Source organism: Anguilla rostrata, chromosome 5 (assembly GCF_018555375.3).
Source record: "Anguilla rostrata isolate EN2019 chromosome 5, ASM1855537v3, whole genome shotgun sequence".
In the NCBI taxonomy this organism is placed as follows: Eukaryota; Metazoa; Chordata; class Actinopteri; order Anguilliformes; family Anguillidae; genus Anguilla; species Anguilla rostrata.
This window is the reverse complement of record NC_057937.1, coordinates 61532917-61549607: the sequence shown is the minus strand read 5'-3', so window position 1 is coordinate 61549607 and position 16691 is coordinate 61532917. Positions and strand designations below refer to the sequence as shown.

Genomic DNA, 16691 nt, shown 5'->3' with positions numbered 1-16691 from the left:
CAACTACAAGCAGTAGCTTTTCTTTAAAAAATATTTTATTTCTCATTAATATCCTGGAATGTATGTTTGATGTCAAGGAAGGCTAATATGAGCTTTATTACGATATAATATAATACAACAACTGATAAATGTGCTGGAAATGGGTATATGCTGAACGCACTACACCTCAAAGGCATTCGATTTACAATTTAGTCATTTGACAGATGCTTTTAGCCAAAATAACTCACATAAGTGCATTCAGTTATGAAACCAGCCAACCAGAAATGGTGCATTGCATTACAATATTTATTTACATTAGTCATGTGAGGGCATTTGTCCTCACTCACCCAAAGGACCACTCTCTCAGCTTCACATTTTTATTAACACGTTTGTAAAGTAAAATACCAGTTATCTGATGGGTGGTGTATGGGTCATGCCGACTCGGTGGTTTTTGACATGCAAACTGAAATGGACGTGAGCTGACGTGCGGTGATGCAATGAGGGAAAAACCTGCAGGTCGCAGGTTTGAATCCCAGGTAGAATACTGGCGTTGTTGTACACTTGAGCAAGGTACTGAACCTGCACTGCTTCAGCGTATATCCAGCTGTGCAAATGGATGCGGTGTAAATGCTGTGTAGAACGTTGCGCGAGTCGCTCAGTGGATAAGAGCGTCTGCTAAATGGCAGTAATCATCAGAATGTCTGGAAACACCGGCCGTGGCAGGGGAAGAGTCATGGTGTTTGTTCGTGGAGGAACGCCAAACGGTGAATTTCCCCAGTGGCAAGCCCGTCTCGAGCCAAACAAGAATCTCAATGTGTTGTTTCAGTGGATTTGTACCGAAAAAAAAAAGACTTAAGACTCGTAAGTCTTTGGCTGCAGTTCCAGGATTCTAAGGCTTCAAGTCAGCCTTGAAGTTAATTCTGACAGATTTGTTTTTACTATTCTAAAATTAAATTAACCTCAAATTAATTTAAGAGACTCAACCATCTATTCCCCCATAATTCAACAGAAATGACAAATTACCCCCCCCCTTAAAAATCTCGCAGACCATCTTTGTGACGGTGTCTCTGTAAAAAGCACTGTACATTTTTTAAAAACTGAAATTAAAAATGGCTCTCCAGTAATTGGTTTCTTCTTCTGTGGTAAATGACCGAGTTCTGCACAATTGGTACAGGGTGAAGGAGAGGAGAGAGGATTATGGGATTTCATCCTGCACTGCAGGAGAACAGTAACACAGGGGCATACAGAGAGGACAGAAATACAGGCGGAACAGGGGATTTAGGAGCCATTTTAGGATTGGTAGTTAAAGGCAGGGCAAGAGGTGTTACCCCATTATGGTCCCACAGTGAACGTGGTGCACACTGGTTTTGGTTCCAGCTGAGCTCTCAATTAATTTAGTTAGATTAAGCCGAGGACTGAACGCTGATCCGGACCTGATGTCACCTAACAAAGAGTTTGTCAGTGCTGTGTTAATGACACGGTTCTGTAGATGTTGCTTTCTCTGACAGAAGGGCTCCTGACAGAGTGAAGTGATTCTGTGAGCGACGGCTGTGTAGCACAGTGGCTAGGGAACTGGACATGTGGGACACCGCCATTGTCCCATTCAGCAACAAGGTGTGCCTACGTTGAAAAATTAAATTAAAAAAGAATGCAAGCTGGGCAAGTCACACATGGTAACGGACCATGTAAATGCAAATGTTAATGTTAATTATATTGATTTGTGTGAGCCACATCACCCTTTGAAGAGAAGGTTTTTTTTTTGTAATATTTTTAAAAAAAATTATAAGTCAGCGTTCCAGAACGGCATTGCTTTAAAAATTACCAGCATTTATTGTGACATCAGCATTAGAAGGTTTGGTTAAGAACATTTCCATGACATATTTGTGACCTCACACCTTTCAAGGGTTGAATACATATGAAAACACACATGTATATTTGTCATCCTTGTGCAAGTTTTAAGCTGTGCGATGCCGATGCTAGCATATCGCAAGCACACAATGACAGCGTGGTACAGTGGTTAGGGAACCGGTACTAGGTTGCTCTGGATTAAACACCTGTATGTAAATGAGGAGGCAAACACCTGCACTTTCTGGTATATAGGAAAGCTCTGGAGAACAAAGTCTAGCATATTTGTTCCCAGTTGCCTACCTCTGACTGCCCTGCAAACAATAAATAAAATCATCAGTGTAAATGTAGACATCAGATCTAGTAATCAGGATTCAATAAAGAGCAAAATTGAACCTAATGAACTGAGAGCTCAGCGTACCCCAGGGGTCAGAGCTGGGAACCATGAGGTTTAGTGGGTGATTAGAAGGAAAATAGAAACAGGTTAGAGAAAATACTATGGGTCAGTAAAGCCAGGGTCAGTTTGTTTGACCATTACCTTATCAAGCTGCGATAAGATCACTTCAAGACAATTTGCAGACATATCAACAGGGTGAAACAATACAGGGAAGGGAATTAGTAAAACACCATTATCAGTGAATTTATACGAATCCTTTTCTGCCACATATTTATAGATATCAGTGACTGCGATTAGGGATGTGTGATTCTTTAAGTCAGTCAGAGGTGAGTGTGCAGTAGAAGGCATTGTGAAAGGTTCAGGAAAGGGAATTTCTATGATCAATAAGAGGAAAACACTCATTTTCAGACCCTAATTATCTCAAGGACTTGGGTCTGTCATAAGTACACATATCAAGAGTTTCTGGTGCTTCTTGCAAGCTGGTAACAGAATTTGCAGGAATAAAGCCAACGTTTTAGGGTCTGAAAAATCAGAATTTACTGATTAATCTTTGGAAGAAAAGAAACATGACTGAAGGAGGAAAATAAGGTGCACTGTGAAGCGCTTGGAGGGGGTGAGGGTGAGGGTGATTAGGGAGGAGCACGTCACAGATGCCAGTGTCTTACTAAAGCATGCACCACACACCCGAACAAGGGCGGGGCCATTTTTACAAGGGCCTCCACCCTGGCACTGAGTTTGGTTGCTAAAGGAGGTGGGAGGAAGGGAGGGGGGTGGGGTGGGGGGGTGCGAGAGGCATGCGGGGGGGGGGGTTGAGGGAGGTTAGGTAGGAAGGAAAAAGAATACTGTACCAATTGGCACGGGGCGTCCAGCCCGTCCAAACCAGGCTGGCCCGGATCACCCTTTTCACCTTTAAATCCCCGGAACCCCTGTTCAGAGATTAACACTGGCAGTGTTAATGGGAGCCCTGTTCACAGATTAACATGGGGAGTGTTACTGGGAGGCCTGTTCAGAGATTAACACTGGGAGTGTTACTGGGAGCCATGTTCACAGGTTAACACTGAGAGTGTTACTGCGAGCGGGGGGGGGCAGCAGCAGTTCTGTACGACTGCAGCCCTGACAGAATCAGCATCACGCAGCTGAGCCATGCCCGTCCCCGATGGTGGGGGCAGTGTTTCCCTCCCATCAGGATATTTGGACCGCAGTGATTACACCTGAGCCACAGTCCTCACCTCCTCTGTCCTCATCTGGGACTGTCAGTAATGGCAGGACAGGTGGGGGATTTACTCTCTACCAAGTCGCACTTTTTTGGTCAAGGGTCGGAGGTCAAAGGTCAGAGGTCAGGTTCAGGGAATGTACAACAGGTCAAGTTCAGCTGTAGGGAATGTACAGGTCAGAGGTCAGGGCTGCTGCAGGTGCTGATACTGTCTGGACAGGTGCAGGACTGCTGCTCCCCCCAGCTCCCCAACCTTACGCATGACCGCGGGCAGCTCTCTCTCAGCTGGGACATACCAACGGGCAGGGGGCATCTAATCCAGGGGCACCCTGTTCGCCTTTCTCCCCCTTAGGCCCCTTTTTCCCCTTCTTCCCCTTCTCCCCCTGTGGACACAATGGTACGGTCAGAACAACCAGATCTTCCCCTTCACCCCCCTGTGAACACAATGGTATGGTCCGAACGACCGGATCTTCCTCATCTCCCCCTGTGAACACAATTGTACGGTCAGAACAACCAGATCTTCCCCTTCACCCCCCTGTGAACACAATGGTATGGTCTGAACGACCGGATCCTCCTCATCTCCCCTGTGAACACAATGGTATGGTCTGAACGACTGGATCCTCCTCATCTCCCCTGTGAACACAATGGTACGGTCAGAATAATCAGATTTTCCCCTTCACCCCCGTGAACACAATGGTATGGTCTGAATGACCGGATCTTCCCCGTCTCTCCCTGTGGACACAATGGTACGGTCAGAACAATCAGATCTTTCCCTTCACCCCCCTGTGGACACAGTGGTACAGTCAGAACAACCAGATCCAATCAGAGTCCAGGAGACCATACATTTGTATAAGATTCAACGAGGGAGACCATTTCAACGCTTTACTTATCTTGACTAATTCTAAATGTCAGACATTTTGATCAGTTGTCTTGACCGGTAAAACAGACTAAATATTTGCTTGCGCTTAAATACAGTCAAAATCCTCACCTTATCTGACGCAACCAGGTTCATTTCAGGTTCTCCCGTTTGACAGTGCAGAGTAGTTGGCCACTGAGCATTTAGCCATATTGAGCCCTACAGGCTCAGCATAATAAATTTAATCAAATCATTTTGTGGCAATTTGGTTTAACTGGAAAGTCAAATAATCTGAGAAACCTTCATGAACACATGCAGCTGAATAAATTACAATGCATCTCTACCTCTGGCAGTTTCATTTAACTGATAATCTGTGAAATATAATATTTTGCCTTCTTGGTATAGTATTATAAAAACATACTGCCCACTGCTGTACTAAAATTGATTTATAGTTTAACCTATCTATACTTGGTTTAGCATATAATGACTTATTATTTATTTAATTGCCGTTGCCGTTCTCGTTGTGTTAGTGTTAATCAGTTTAACCTTCAGGGTCCAAGTTGAACTATGTGGTTGTTCCCTGCACTTGGACCGGTACTTCTTTCTAGGGGTTTCGTCATACTTGTTCCGGGTTATGGTTATACACTTTGATGTACGTCGCTCTGGATAAGAGCTTCTGCCAAATGCCTGTAATGTAATGTAATGTAATTTAAGTAAATATTTAAGCCTTTACGTTATTCGTAATGGTCACCCCTGTCTGTAAATTAGACAGCACTGGACATGACAGAGGGTAGAGATCAAGGAGGAGAGTGTTACCTCACAAAGATGGGAGGACACAGCTAATAGAGAAGAAAGGGATTAAACAAGAAGGGGAAGACAGGAGCAAGAGGAAACCTGGAGGAAGGAGAGAGAAAAGCAGGAGAGGGAGTGATGTCTCAAAACCACCCCAAAACTGCACCCCTCTGCAGGACGTACGCTTAACACCAGGAGTGCAAGGAAATGAGAGCTTCACAGCATCAGAGATACACTTCATGTGCAGCTCGACTGCGCAGTCAGTGTGTCACAGATACACTTCATGTGCAGCTCGACTGCGCAGTCAGTGTGTCACAGATACACTTCATGTGCAGCCCGACTGCGCAGTCAGTGTGTCAGAGATACACTTCATGTGCAGCCCGACTGCGCAGTCAGTGTGTCAGATACACTTCACGTGCAGCCCGACTGCGCAGTCAGTGTGTCACAGATACACTTCATGTGCAGCTCGACTGCGCAGTCAGTGCGTCACAGATACACTTCATGTGCAGCCCGACTGCCACAGATACACTTCATATGCAGCTGGACTGTGCAGTCAATGTGTCAGAGATACACTACATGCACAGATGGACTGCACAGTCAGTGTGTCACAGATACACTTCATATGCAGCTGGACTGTGCAGTCAATGTGTCAGAGATACACTACATGCACAGATGGACTGCACAGTCAGTGTGTCACAGATACACTTCATGTGCAGCTCGACTGCGCAGTCAGTGTGTCAGAGATACACTACATGCACAGATGGACTGCGCAGTCAGTGTGTCACAGATACACTTCATATGCAGCTTGACTGCGCAGTCAGTGTGTCAGAGATACACTTCATGAGCAGTCGAACTGCACAGTCAGTGTGTCACAGATATACTTCATATGCAGATGGACTGCACAGTCAGTGTGTCACAGATACACTTCATATGCAGCTGGACTGCACAGTCAGTGTGCAGCTGTAATTGCAGTAATTAGTTAAATTGCTCCATTAAAAGTGAACCATTCATTGTCCATAGACAGCAGACTTCATCAAATGGCTTTTGTGAGTGCGGAAAATTCAGGAACATTATTTTATATTACCTTTTCTCCTCTCTCACCAGGGTCCCCTTTCTCCCCCCGTAAACCTGGGATACCCTGTAAAACAAAACAAGTCATCATGGAATCAACCCCCCCCCCAAGACCAGCAGCCCCCCCTACCAACACTGACTTTAAAAATGTATACATTTACGCTTATTGAACAAAGGCTTCTTTACTGACTTTATTCAATGAACTTCTGTGAGAAATTATGCATATTTCTGATTAGTTAAATAACTCATACTGTCAAACAGATTAAATGTACACACTCATAAACACAAAGCCATAAAAGGGCTCACAGCCTCGCTTACCGCTGACTGCAGCATAAGGTGAAGTACAGTAATTAACAGGTGGTGTGCGCTGTTTTCTGCACACACACACACACACACACACGCACACACGTACACGCACGCACGCGCGCACACACACACACACACACACACACACACACTTACATTCACGCGTGCGTGCGTGCACACACACACAAACACACATGCGCACACACTCCTTCACACACACACACGTATGTGTACACATACACACACTCACACACACACACACACACACGCACGCACGCGCACACACACAATGCACTACTCTTCGTCAATAGTAACAGTATTATGCAGTACAGTCTTTATCCCTCCCACTCCAAACAGGAGAAAAAGAACAAAAACAAACAAAAAAAACATCCACACTCACATCTGATCCAGGTGTGCCAGCAGAACCCTGAAAAACAGAGAGAGGCCGTTCACCCCTCCTGCGTTCACAGCGCAGGCATCTTAAAAATGCAGCCTCAGGGTGGGACCAGACGTCTGACAAACTTTCTCAGAATTCTCAGCAGGCATTCTCAGAGTTTGACCTTTACATTGTCATGTATTGTAGGGTCACACCTAAGTAGGTCGCTTAAAGCAGGAAGTACTGTCAGTAACATCCATTTCAATCTCAGTGAAAAACAAAGTCAGTGTTTTTATTTGTCACAGCCAGCACTTGAAAATCCAAGCGTTTCCCTCAGCACAGGAAGTCCGTAAAGACTCACAGGAAGTCCTTGTGGTCCCTGGGATCCGGGCTCACCATCAGGACCCTTTTCACCCTGACATAAAAAAAAGCTCAATGTCAGCGGTCAGCACACACTGCCACAGATCCTATAGACTCACCAGATACGCTACTCTCAAACAACACTGCTACAGATCCTATAGATTCACCAGACACTCTGCTCTCAACCAAAACACACTGCTACAGATCATATAGACTCACCAGATATTCAGCTCAAACACCACACACTGCCACAGAACCTATAGATTCACCAGATACTCTGCTCTGAAACACCACACAATGCTACAGATCCTATAGATTCACCAGATACTCTGCTCTGAAACACCAGACACTGCTACAGATCCTATAGATTCACCAGATACTGCACACACACACACACACACACACACATAAAGGTAAATACACTAAAAACTATATGAGCAGCAGAGTAAAAGCAGCAATAGAGAGATAGAAGGTAGTGTGAGTGGAACACCTTTTGTTGCATGAAAAGGTGTGTTGAAAATGTGTGTTTTTAACTGAGAACTGAATGAGGAACTGGTAGTAAAACTAGAAAAGGTGTTATGAGAGAGCATTCCAAAGTTTGGGGACCATTGCACTGAAAGATCTGTCACCCAGACAGTCTGGTTTCCCAGTGCCACCTGAATGTCAGGTGATGTTCTTCTGCAGATCACAAGGTATTCTGGAACATTCCTCATGACCTCTTTTGAGACTTAGAGACAGGTGTGCAATCAGGGGCAGCTAAGGTAACAGGGGATCCATCTTGTGAGTCAATTTGACAAGTACTGTGTGATCCTGAGGTGCGACAACTTTACCTGTTCATTCACTGATTTTATTCCCTATGGGGAATGTCTGCACTGTGTGACAATCTTACTGTAACTGGCAACAAAAACGGAGCTTGACTGACTATATGGAAGAAACATTTTGATTAAAACAGTTGCGACCCTCGAGGATAGGAATCGTCTGTCGCCAGGAATAAGGGAGCCCTGCTATGCTTACATCAGATTGGAGGGCAGTGTTGCACTGTCTACACCAGCCAAAAGGAGAAATAGACCCTTTCCAGGATGGCCATTTTAAAATGGCTTCCAAACTCGGTCGCCATTTTGGTGGAGGACAGGCACCACACGGAGACGGAACGGATCAGTACTCACTTGGTCTCCTTTGGGACCGGCGGGTCCAGGGAGGCCAGCAGGCCCATCCACTCCCTACAGACAGGAGAAAAAAAGAGGGTTATAGCGTGCCACAGCTCTCAGCCAAATTACACCTCCTCCACCCAATTTCACACTCTACGGCCGTTCAAATTCAAGAGATCTGTTGTCCATTTCGGTTATTATATTTAGCTCACTACTGAGATGAAAAAACAAACAAAACAAAAACAAACTGGACAAATGACAAACCTCGCAAGAAAAAGCAACAAGCAGCAGATAGGTGTTTTTACGACAGAACTGTGGAGCTGAGTGATTAAACCTCAGAGTTTCTAAAAGGCCTCTTTAAACCGCTTTTCCGTGCCAGAGGAGACACACTCCGAACACTGGCCCGTGGGCAGCTGCATGCACATGGAGTGGGTGACTCACCAGGTAATATCATCTCATTACAGCTTCATAAGGACAGAGGTACAGCCGTGTGGACAGAGCCGGTCAGGGGGTGGGGGGTGGTGGTGGGGGGGGGGGGGCGGGGTCTGTTGTTGTCACGAGAATGGCCAGCACTCTCCAGTCTGAGAGCTACTATGGTAAGGCGGGGCTGACTCCAGTTCCTGGGGGGCCCGCAGTGACTCTGAGGGTTTTAGGGTTTATTTCAGTCAGCAGCCATTTTAAAATGCGTGGCCTCTTTAGCCAGTCAGTGACTTATCAGGGACTTAAATTAAGCACCAGTTAGTACCGCAACACACCAAATACCAGCAAACACTGCAGCCCTCCAGGATTGGATTTTGAAATCCCTCCTTAAAAGTCACACTGGGGAAACAAAGAGGCGTGGCTTGGGGGGGGGGGGCGGGGTTAGAACAGACACAGCTGCCACTCACCCTGACTCCGGGCTTGCCATCCAACCCTGACGCCCCCTGCGTGGTTATGGGCGGGGGGGGGAGGGGGTGAGTGAAATGAACAGGGGATTAGTACAGGATGAACACAGCGACACACACACACACGATACTTCGGAGGAGGTTACTGCAGAAACCCCCCCAAGAACACAAAACACAGGGAATTTACAGCACACACATGCATATACACACACTCAAACACTCGCACACACACGTACACGTGCATACACACACACACACACACACACACCTCGTGACATCACACATTAAGACAGGGACAGTTATGAAAACGCAACACGTAACTTATGGAGATAACGGTTATATTTTTATTAATTACATAAAGTTATAATGGCTTCCATGGCGGCGGCAGCAGCAGCAGCCAGGGCCATTTGTCACAGCTGTGAGTGTCAGTTTAGGGTAGACTAGACTTGTGTAACTTTCCAAACCATCATTATGCCCTCCGCACTGTACTGGCGCTCAGCAATGTCTGCTCTGCAAATCTATTTTCCGCTAAACCGTAGAGGCTGCTTAGTGGGGTGAACAGCCATTAAACCTGCAGGTCTCTATTTGTTCATTACAATCTTAAGTTCGGTCTCAGACTGGGGTGGAGAAGTGTGAGGTTAGGGTTATGCGCACACGCACGCACGCAGGCACACACACACACACACACACAAACACGCACATACACATACACACACACACACACACACACGGGTGAATGTTGCAGCACACGCGGTACAGGAAAAACAGCGCAGCGCGTAGCAGCCTGACGACAGAATTTTATCAGGCGCAGAACGTCGCCCGGGGGGGGTGTCGGTCTTTCGATGGGGGGTGGGGGGGGGAATGGGGTGGCCTGGGGTGGGGGGGGGGCCCAATGTCAGATCTTCTCATGGGCCCCAAAATCCCTGCCAGCACCTCTGCAAATAGGTCTGCTTTTGGTGTGGAACCCCTGTCCCAACTGATTAACCCACCAGGCTAAAGACCCAGCCACAGGAGCTATTCACACCCTTTCCGCTTCTGTCAAACAGCAGCAGTAATGGACAGACATCAGCCACATGACCCCAGTCACTGGCACCTCTGCAGTGGGGAAGATCTTCTGTGGGTTTTCGAAATTAGGGGCAACCCCTGCACCAAAAGACACGATTGGCCCACTGAGCTAACGAATCGCACTCGTAATTCTTCTCCAGCGGCGACGTCACATTCCGTGGCGGATGTTCACACGCTAACCGACACCTCCGATGAAAACGCACCCCACACCTGACACTGCGGACCGACCCAGCCTAACACAGCAGATGCTGGCGAACATGGTGTGTACAAATTATTCCTGCGGTGGAACAGATGGGGGGGGGGGACTTCCGGATGGTTCCGGAAGCGGGGCGGAGTCTCTGAGCCAGCGGAAGCACTGCGTACCAAGATGAGCGAGACAGACGTGGGCGGCGTGTACCCAGCATGCTCTGCTGTACTCACGGGGAGTCCCAGGGGTCCTCGGTCACCTTTGTGCCCCGGCTCTCCACGCGACCCTTTCAGCCCGTGCGCCCCCAAATCTCCCTGCAACACAGACAGACACTTTCACCCCAGTGCGCCCCCAAATCTCCCTGCAACACAGAGAGACACTTTCACCCCAGTGCGCCCCCAAATCTCCCTGCAACACAGAGAGACACTTTCACCCCAGTGCACCCCCAAATCTCCCTGCAGCACAGACAGACACTTTCACCCCAGTGCACCCCCAAATCTCCCTGCAACAGACAGACACTTTCACCCCAGTGCACCCCCAAATCTCCCTGCAACACAGACACTTTCACCCCAGTGCACCCCCAAATCTCCCTGCAACACAGACAGACACCTTCACCCCAGTGCACCCCCAAATCTCCCTGCAACACAGAGACACTTTCACCCCAGTGCACCCCCAAATCTCCCTGCAGCACAGACAGACACTTTCACCCCAGTGCACCCCCAAATCTCCCTGCAACAGACAGACACTTTCACCCCAGTGCACCCCCAAATCTCCCTGCAACACAGACAGACACTTTCACCCCAGTGCACCCCCAAATCTCCCTGCAACACAGACAGACACTTTAACCCCAGTGCACCTCCAAATCACCCTGTAACACAGAGACACTTTCACCCCAGTGCACCCCCAAATCTCCCTGTAACACAGAGACACTTTCACCCCCATATGAATCACATATTGTTTTTTTTCGTAGGAAAACCTTTAAGAACAGAATAATTAAGAATTAAGAATAATTTAAGAAAGGTTTTGTGAATGAGGCCCAATGAGCTTACAGACACAAGCCCCCCAGCTTCTGTTTGAGAGAGGTGTTGGGCGGGTCTGAAAATCAGCATTTCCTGATTAATCTGGTAAAATTAGACGTGAACTTGACATTTACATATCAGGCACTTAGCGGATTCTCTTAACCCGAGGGACTTTCACAGCTCTCACTTCCACAGTATTTATGCATATAATCTATTTATGCAGCCCTGATATTGGTTGAACTCTTGGCGAGTTCAGATGGATCAATGCAACGTAACAGCAAAACAGCAAAGAGAACAGCTGATCCCATGGCTATCAACAACAGGACATGATGACATATGTATTTGCGTTGGCACAGAGGTAACACACTCCTCCCTGATTTCATAACTTTACCTCTGTGCCAATGTATAAGTACATATGTCATCATCTCCTGTTGTTGATAGCCCTGCTGGGGTCGTTTACTACATACGCAGTACTGCAGAACTGCAAAGCCAACTCTCGTTTGACTAACCTTGGGTCCAGGAATCCCATTGGGCCCCTGTGAACAGAAGGAGCGCACTCAGTTAGCACTACGTCTGCTTCCAACACATAAAATGACCCCCCCCCCCCATAAAAACCAACAGAGAAAATACAAGGAAAACAAGGAAATACAAGGCTAAGATTTGGAAGACGGTCGAACGGATTCATAAGGGTCACAAAATGCTCAACAACCGGTTTCAGACAGACACACAGACAGCTGTGCCAAAGGACAGACAGGTGTTCCCAGGTATGGACTGTCCGTTACCATGGTAGTGAGACTGCTTATCGTCTGCTCTGATGCACAGTGGATTATCAGAGAAGGGTCCACTGCACATCAGGTACTATGACCAGGCATTCCTGTGCTTAGCTCAGCACAACTAGTATGGTAAAGGGCAGCGACGCCAGCTCCTTAAGAGTGGGAAAGTGGTGTCTCCCCAGCAGGGCCGTATCTCCCGGGCAACAGAAGAGCACACACAAATAAGCGTGATCCTCGCTGGGGAGCACAGTAGCAGTACAGTAGGGTGCCGTGCACAGCCCTGTTCAGCAGGAATTCACAGGCGAGACGCGCGGAACGAAGCCGCCAGCGAGACGAGCAGCTGACAGCCGCGGTCCGGACCGCGCTCTTAATTCTTCCGCATCACGCTCTTAATTCCCCCTGGGGCCGCGCTCTTAATTCCCCCAGGGGCCGCGCTCTTAATTCCCCACCCTGTCTCCAGGTACCTACAGTAAGAGGTCTACCTGCAGTAAGAGGCTCCAGGTACCTGTGGTAAGAGCTCTACCTGCAGTAAGAGGCTCCAGGTACCTGCAGTAAGAGGTCTACCTGCAGTAAGAGGCTCCAGGTACCTATGGTAAGAGCTCTACCTGCAGTAAGAGGCTCCAGGTACCTGCAGTAAGAGGTCTACCTGCAGTAAGAGGCTCCAGGTACCTGCAGTAAGAGGTCTACCTGCAATAAGAGGCTCCATGTATCTGCAGTAAGATGCCTTTAGCCTATTTGACTGAGGGCAACAGATCTTTCCGAAATTTTGGAACTTGTTACTCACCATGGGTCCTGGGGGGCCATGGGGGCCAGGAGCCCCGGGAGGGCCAACAATCTGCGAGGGAGAGACAATGGGGGGGGGGGGGGGTGGTGAGTTATCCCTGTCAGACACACATTTTACATGGATATGGATTTACAGAAGCCATAAATCTTATATGAGCAAAGGAAATACAGTGCATTTAGCCTTGGGAAAACTAGGCTGCTGATCAATCATCTCCACCCAGAGACATACAGCAGAAGGACTTGTGGTTATTGAGTAAAGAAAAGACACCTGGGCAGCTTGTTGGTGCTAACTGCTAAGGCATCTTAACTGTACACATGCAGAACTGAATAGAGAAAATAAAATGAAAAAAATAAACGAGGCCATCTGAAGAGGCTCTTTTTAGACCGTCCCCAGGAAGGAGATAACATGGTGGCCTGTGTACGTTTGTAAGATGAGGAGCGTACTTACTGACGGTCCCTGAGCGCCGGACAACCCGGTGTCACCCTTGTCACCTTTGAAGCCGTTCACACCCTGCCAATGGCAAGATCAGAAGCGTAAGTGTTTATCCCACTCAGTTTGTTTGATTGGACACTGTACACCTTACACACACAAACGCGCACACACACGCACGCAACGCACACAGGCACACACACACACAGTTTTATTATTCCAGGTCTTCTTCCACAGGGTGTTCTGGTTTTTGTTGATACGCAGCATTTTATTGGCTCCAAGAAAACAGCCAGTGACGCAGTTACCTGTAAATAATCTCACTTGGTTTCCCGGCACTGAACTGGCTGCCAGTTTTAAGGATTAAAGCAAAACCAGTTTTCATTAACTGCTCCAGGAGCACTAGCAACAGCACGTGTTTTTCGTTTTTTATTGCCATACCTAGAATGTCAATCAAAATGCTCCCACAGATATTCATGGTCAGAAAACCAAATAAGCATGTCTTGATTAATCAGGAGAAAAAAACATCAAGAATGGACACATCCCAAAGATTCAATAATTCACGCGATAATGGATGATCTTACAGGTAATCCAGGTAGTCCCAGGGAACCCTTCTCTCCAGCCAGTCCCGGGGTGCCTGCATCTCCTTTTGACCCTTTCATGCCCTGGGGGAGGAGGGGGTACAGGAGGACCAATCAGAACCGAGGAAGCTGACATGGCAGTAGAGGGGCACCAATCAGAATCAAGGTAGCTGACGCGGCAGAAGAAGGGGGACCAATCAGAATCAAGGTAGCTGACGCAGCAGAAGAGGGGGACCAATCAGAATCAAGGTAGCTGAGGCGGCAGAAGAGGGGGACTAGTCAGACTCAAGGAAGCTGTCGCGGGAGTAAAGGGGGACCAATCAGAAACAAGGTAAGCTAAGGCTGGAGTAGAGCGGCACCAATCAGTATCGGGGAAGCTGACGCGGGAGTAGAGAGGCACCAATCAGAATCGAGGACGTTGATGTGTTGATATGTGCCCATCAAGCAGCCACTCAGGATCAAACTTACTCTCTCACCGTCGAGTCCAGGAAAACCAGACGCTCCTCGCTCCCCCTGCAATGAGACCGATCCACTCAAACAGGAACCGCGGACAGCAGGGTCATGTGACCAGGATTCAACCTTCCAAAACATTAGCTCCATTTCATGTGTCCATACACCTGTTTATAAACTGGAGACAGCTGGTTAATATTATGTACAAATTAGCAAATTGCTATAACCCGGTACATTACATCTTTCCTTGTTTTATATAAGGTTAATGTTCTTTGTACACTGTCCCTGTTTAAATAAACTAAATAAATAAATAAATACATGCAGGAATCCTGGTTAGGCAAGCTGGGACCTGTGATATACTCAAACGGCCCTGAACATCACCTGCCCTGCATGACCTGTCACTCCAGCATTGTGGGCGGAGGTCATAGCTTGTTTACCTTCAGTCCCTGTGGTCCTATTGGCCCAGGTGGTCCAGGTGGACCCTAGACAGGGGAGGGAGGTGAGAGGTGAGACAGGTGTTTGTTGAAATGTTTTGCAGGTAAAGCCGCAAACACACAACAATTGCGGCCATTAGAACTTAAGTACTGGGGAAAAAGCGCAAGGCATGTGATGCAAAAAAGGTAAAATAATCCCATCATAACCAGCAACACATTACAATATAAAGGCACACACAAACACACACAGGGACATAGCGAGCAAACTGAATAATGTCAAACAACACCCCACAAGCTGTGCTTATATTCATGATATAACAGGTTCTCACGCTATGTCATTTTAACATGATTTTTTAAAATATGTTTGTTATATCTCATTAATGATATAGGCCACAGATCTTAAACTCAAGTCCAGGAAGGCTGCAGCATCTGCGTGTCCTTTCAATGAGCAGCCAATTTAGGCCTTGGAAGCAAGTGGTGTTTAGCCAATCAATGACTTCAGTCAAATAAGTGCTGAAGGACACCAGAATTCAGCAGAAACTGTGGCTCTCCAGGGTTGGAGTTTAAGACCTCTGATATCAACAATTTTAGGAATCTCATGTACGCTGCACACTGAAACCCACAGATGAACAACGTAACTAACTGTGACATCACAATGCTCTCTCCCTCTGTTCTAGAGTGCCAACTCATCATTAACGTCTAATTACGACATCACAGTACATCACGTGTCAAGTGCACCACCTAATTATGACATCATAAAAACATGCCTCAGCTGGAACAGGTAAAGAGCCTCACGCCACATACACCAGGTCTCCATGCTGTCTGAGGGTATGGCATGCTTTTAAACATACTAGATAAAGGCTCATTACCGTCACTGTAATAGTGGATATCTTCTGCTTGCAGGTGAGGGAGAGATCAGATTACTTGGTTAAGTATTAATAAGCACCGAGCCGTAAACATAAAAGCAACATCTCCCCTCTTCCAGCAGTGTGTGAATATGACCTTTAAGAGAACTATTGTGTGGGTCTCCCTTTCAGATATAAAGTGCTGTATCATATTCACGATGCTACAGAGGGGCACTCACAATAACCGCACAATATTATCTTACATTACCATAACCTTTACATAAAGCCATTTAATCTGATGGAGGTATTTATGATCATTGTTACAGCTTTCCAGGAACAGTACAGGTTCATGTGAAGGTCAGTGATTATGTAACTTTCAGATCTCCATTGTGAATGGTACATTTGGTAGTGACACTATATATCCATATATCACTATATAACCTTCATGACAGCACAAATAATCCTCAGTAATGGTCCTATGAATTTACAAGCATGTCACTGCTTCACACTGCTTATGCAGTAATGCATACGGCCAGTGTTTCACATGCTGTTGCACAGCAATGGACAGTTTTCTCTGTGCTCCAGCACTTCAGCAACTTCACGTGATTTCCACACAGTTATATCGCCACCTTGAGGCAGGAGGACATAAGTGAAGGTTGAATAAACTTTGAGGAAAAACACAAGGGGTGAACATTTGCAGTCAGAAATACCATACAGCGCGTGTTGCCTGGGAGACGGGGGTTCCTCACCTGCAGTGCATCCTGGATGTTCCCGCTGTAGTCTATAATCTCTGTGGCGCCCTGATCGCCCTTCGGTCCCGGGGGGCCCTGTGGATGAGGGTGGTAATGTCACTTTAAACTGGGGGGGGGGGGCGGGGGCAAACCATAGATAGTACTGCAG

At 47.1% G+C, this 16691-nt stretch overlaps 1 protein-coding gene across 13 annotated transcripts in view; it reads right to left on the bottom strand.

The window, feature by feature from the left end:
• Window positions 1-16691, bottom strand: part of LOC135255852 (collagen alpha-1(XXV) chain-like) — a 59746-nt gene that overhangs the window by 2378 nt on the left and 40677 nt on the right. For 5 of the 13 annotated variants that reach the window (XM_064337578.1, XM_064337565.1, XM_064337573.1 and 2 more), the window contains 15 exons: window positions 16541-16618; window positions 15816-15839; window positions 14950-14994; window positions 14531-14575; window positions 14066-14146; window positions 13503-13565; window positions 13056-13106; window positions 12008-12034; window positions 10713-10793; window positions 9231-9266; window positions 8362-8415; window positions 7197-7250; window positions 6854-6886; window positions 6167-6220; window positions 3731-3817 (listed from right to left, as the gene is read on the bottom strand). In XM_064337578.1, coding sequence (XP_064193648.1) covers window positions 3731-3817; window positions 6167-6220; window positions 6854-6886; window positions 7197-7250; window positions 8362-8415; window positions 9231-9266; window positions 10713-10793; window positions 12008-12034; window positions 13056-13106; window positions 13503-13565; window positions 14066-14146; window positions 14531-14575; window positions 14950-14994; window positions 15816-15839; window positions 16541-16618 — 813 coding nt within the window. Of the gene's footprint in view, window positions 1-3069; window positions 3148-3730; window positions 3818-6166; window positions 6221-6853; window positions 6887-7196; window positions 7251-8361; window positions 8416-9230; window positions 9267-10712; window positions 10794-12007; window positions 12035-13055; window positions 13107-13502; window positions 13566-14065; window positions 14147-14530; window positions 14576-14949; window positions 14995-15815; window positions 15840-16540; window positions 16619-16691 lie in introns of all 13 variants that reach the window. The other 8 variants (XM_064337577.1, XM_064337567.1, XM_064337569.1 and 5 more) reach the window with 6 other exon arrangements.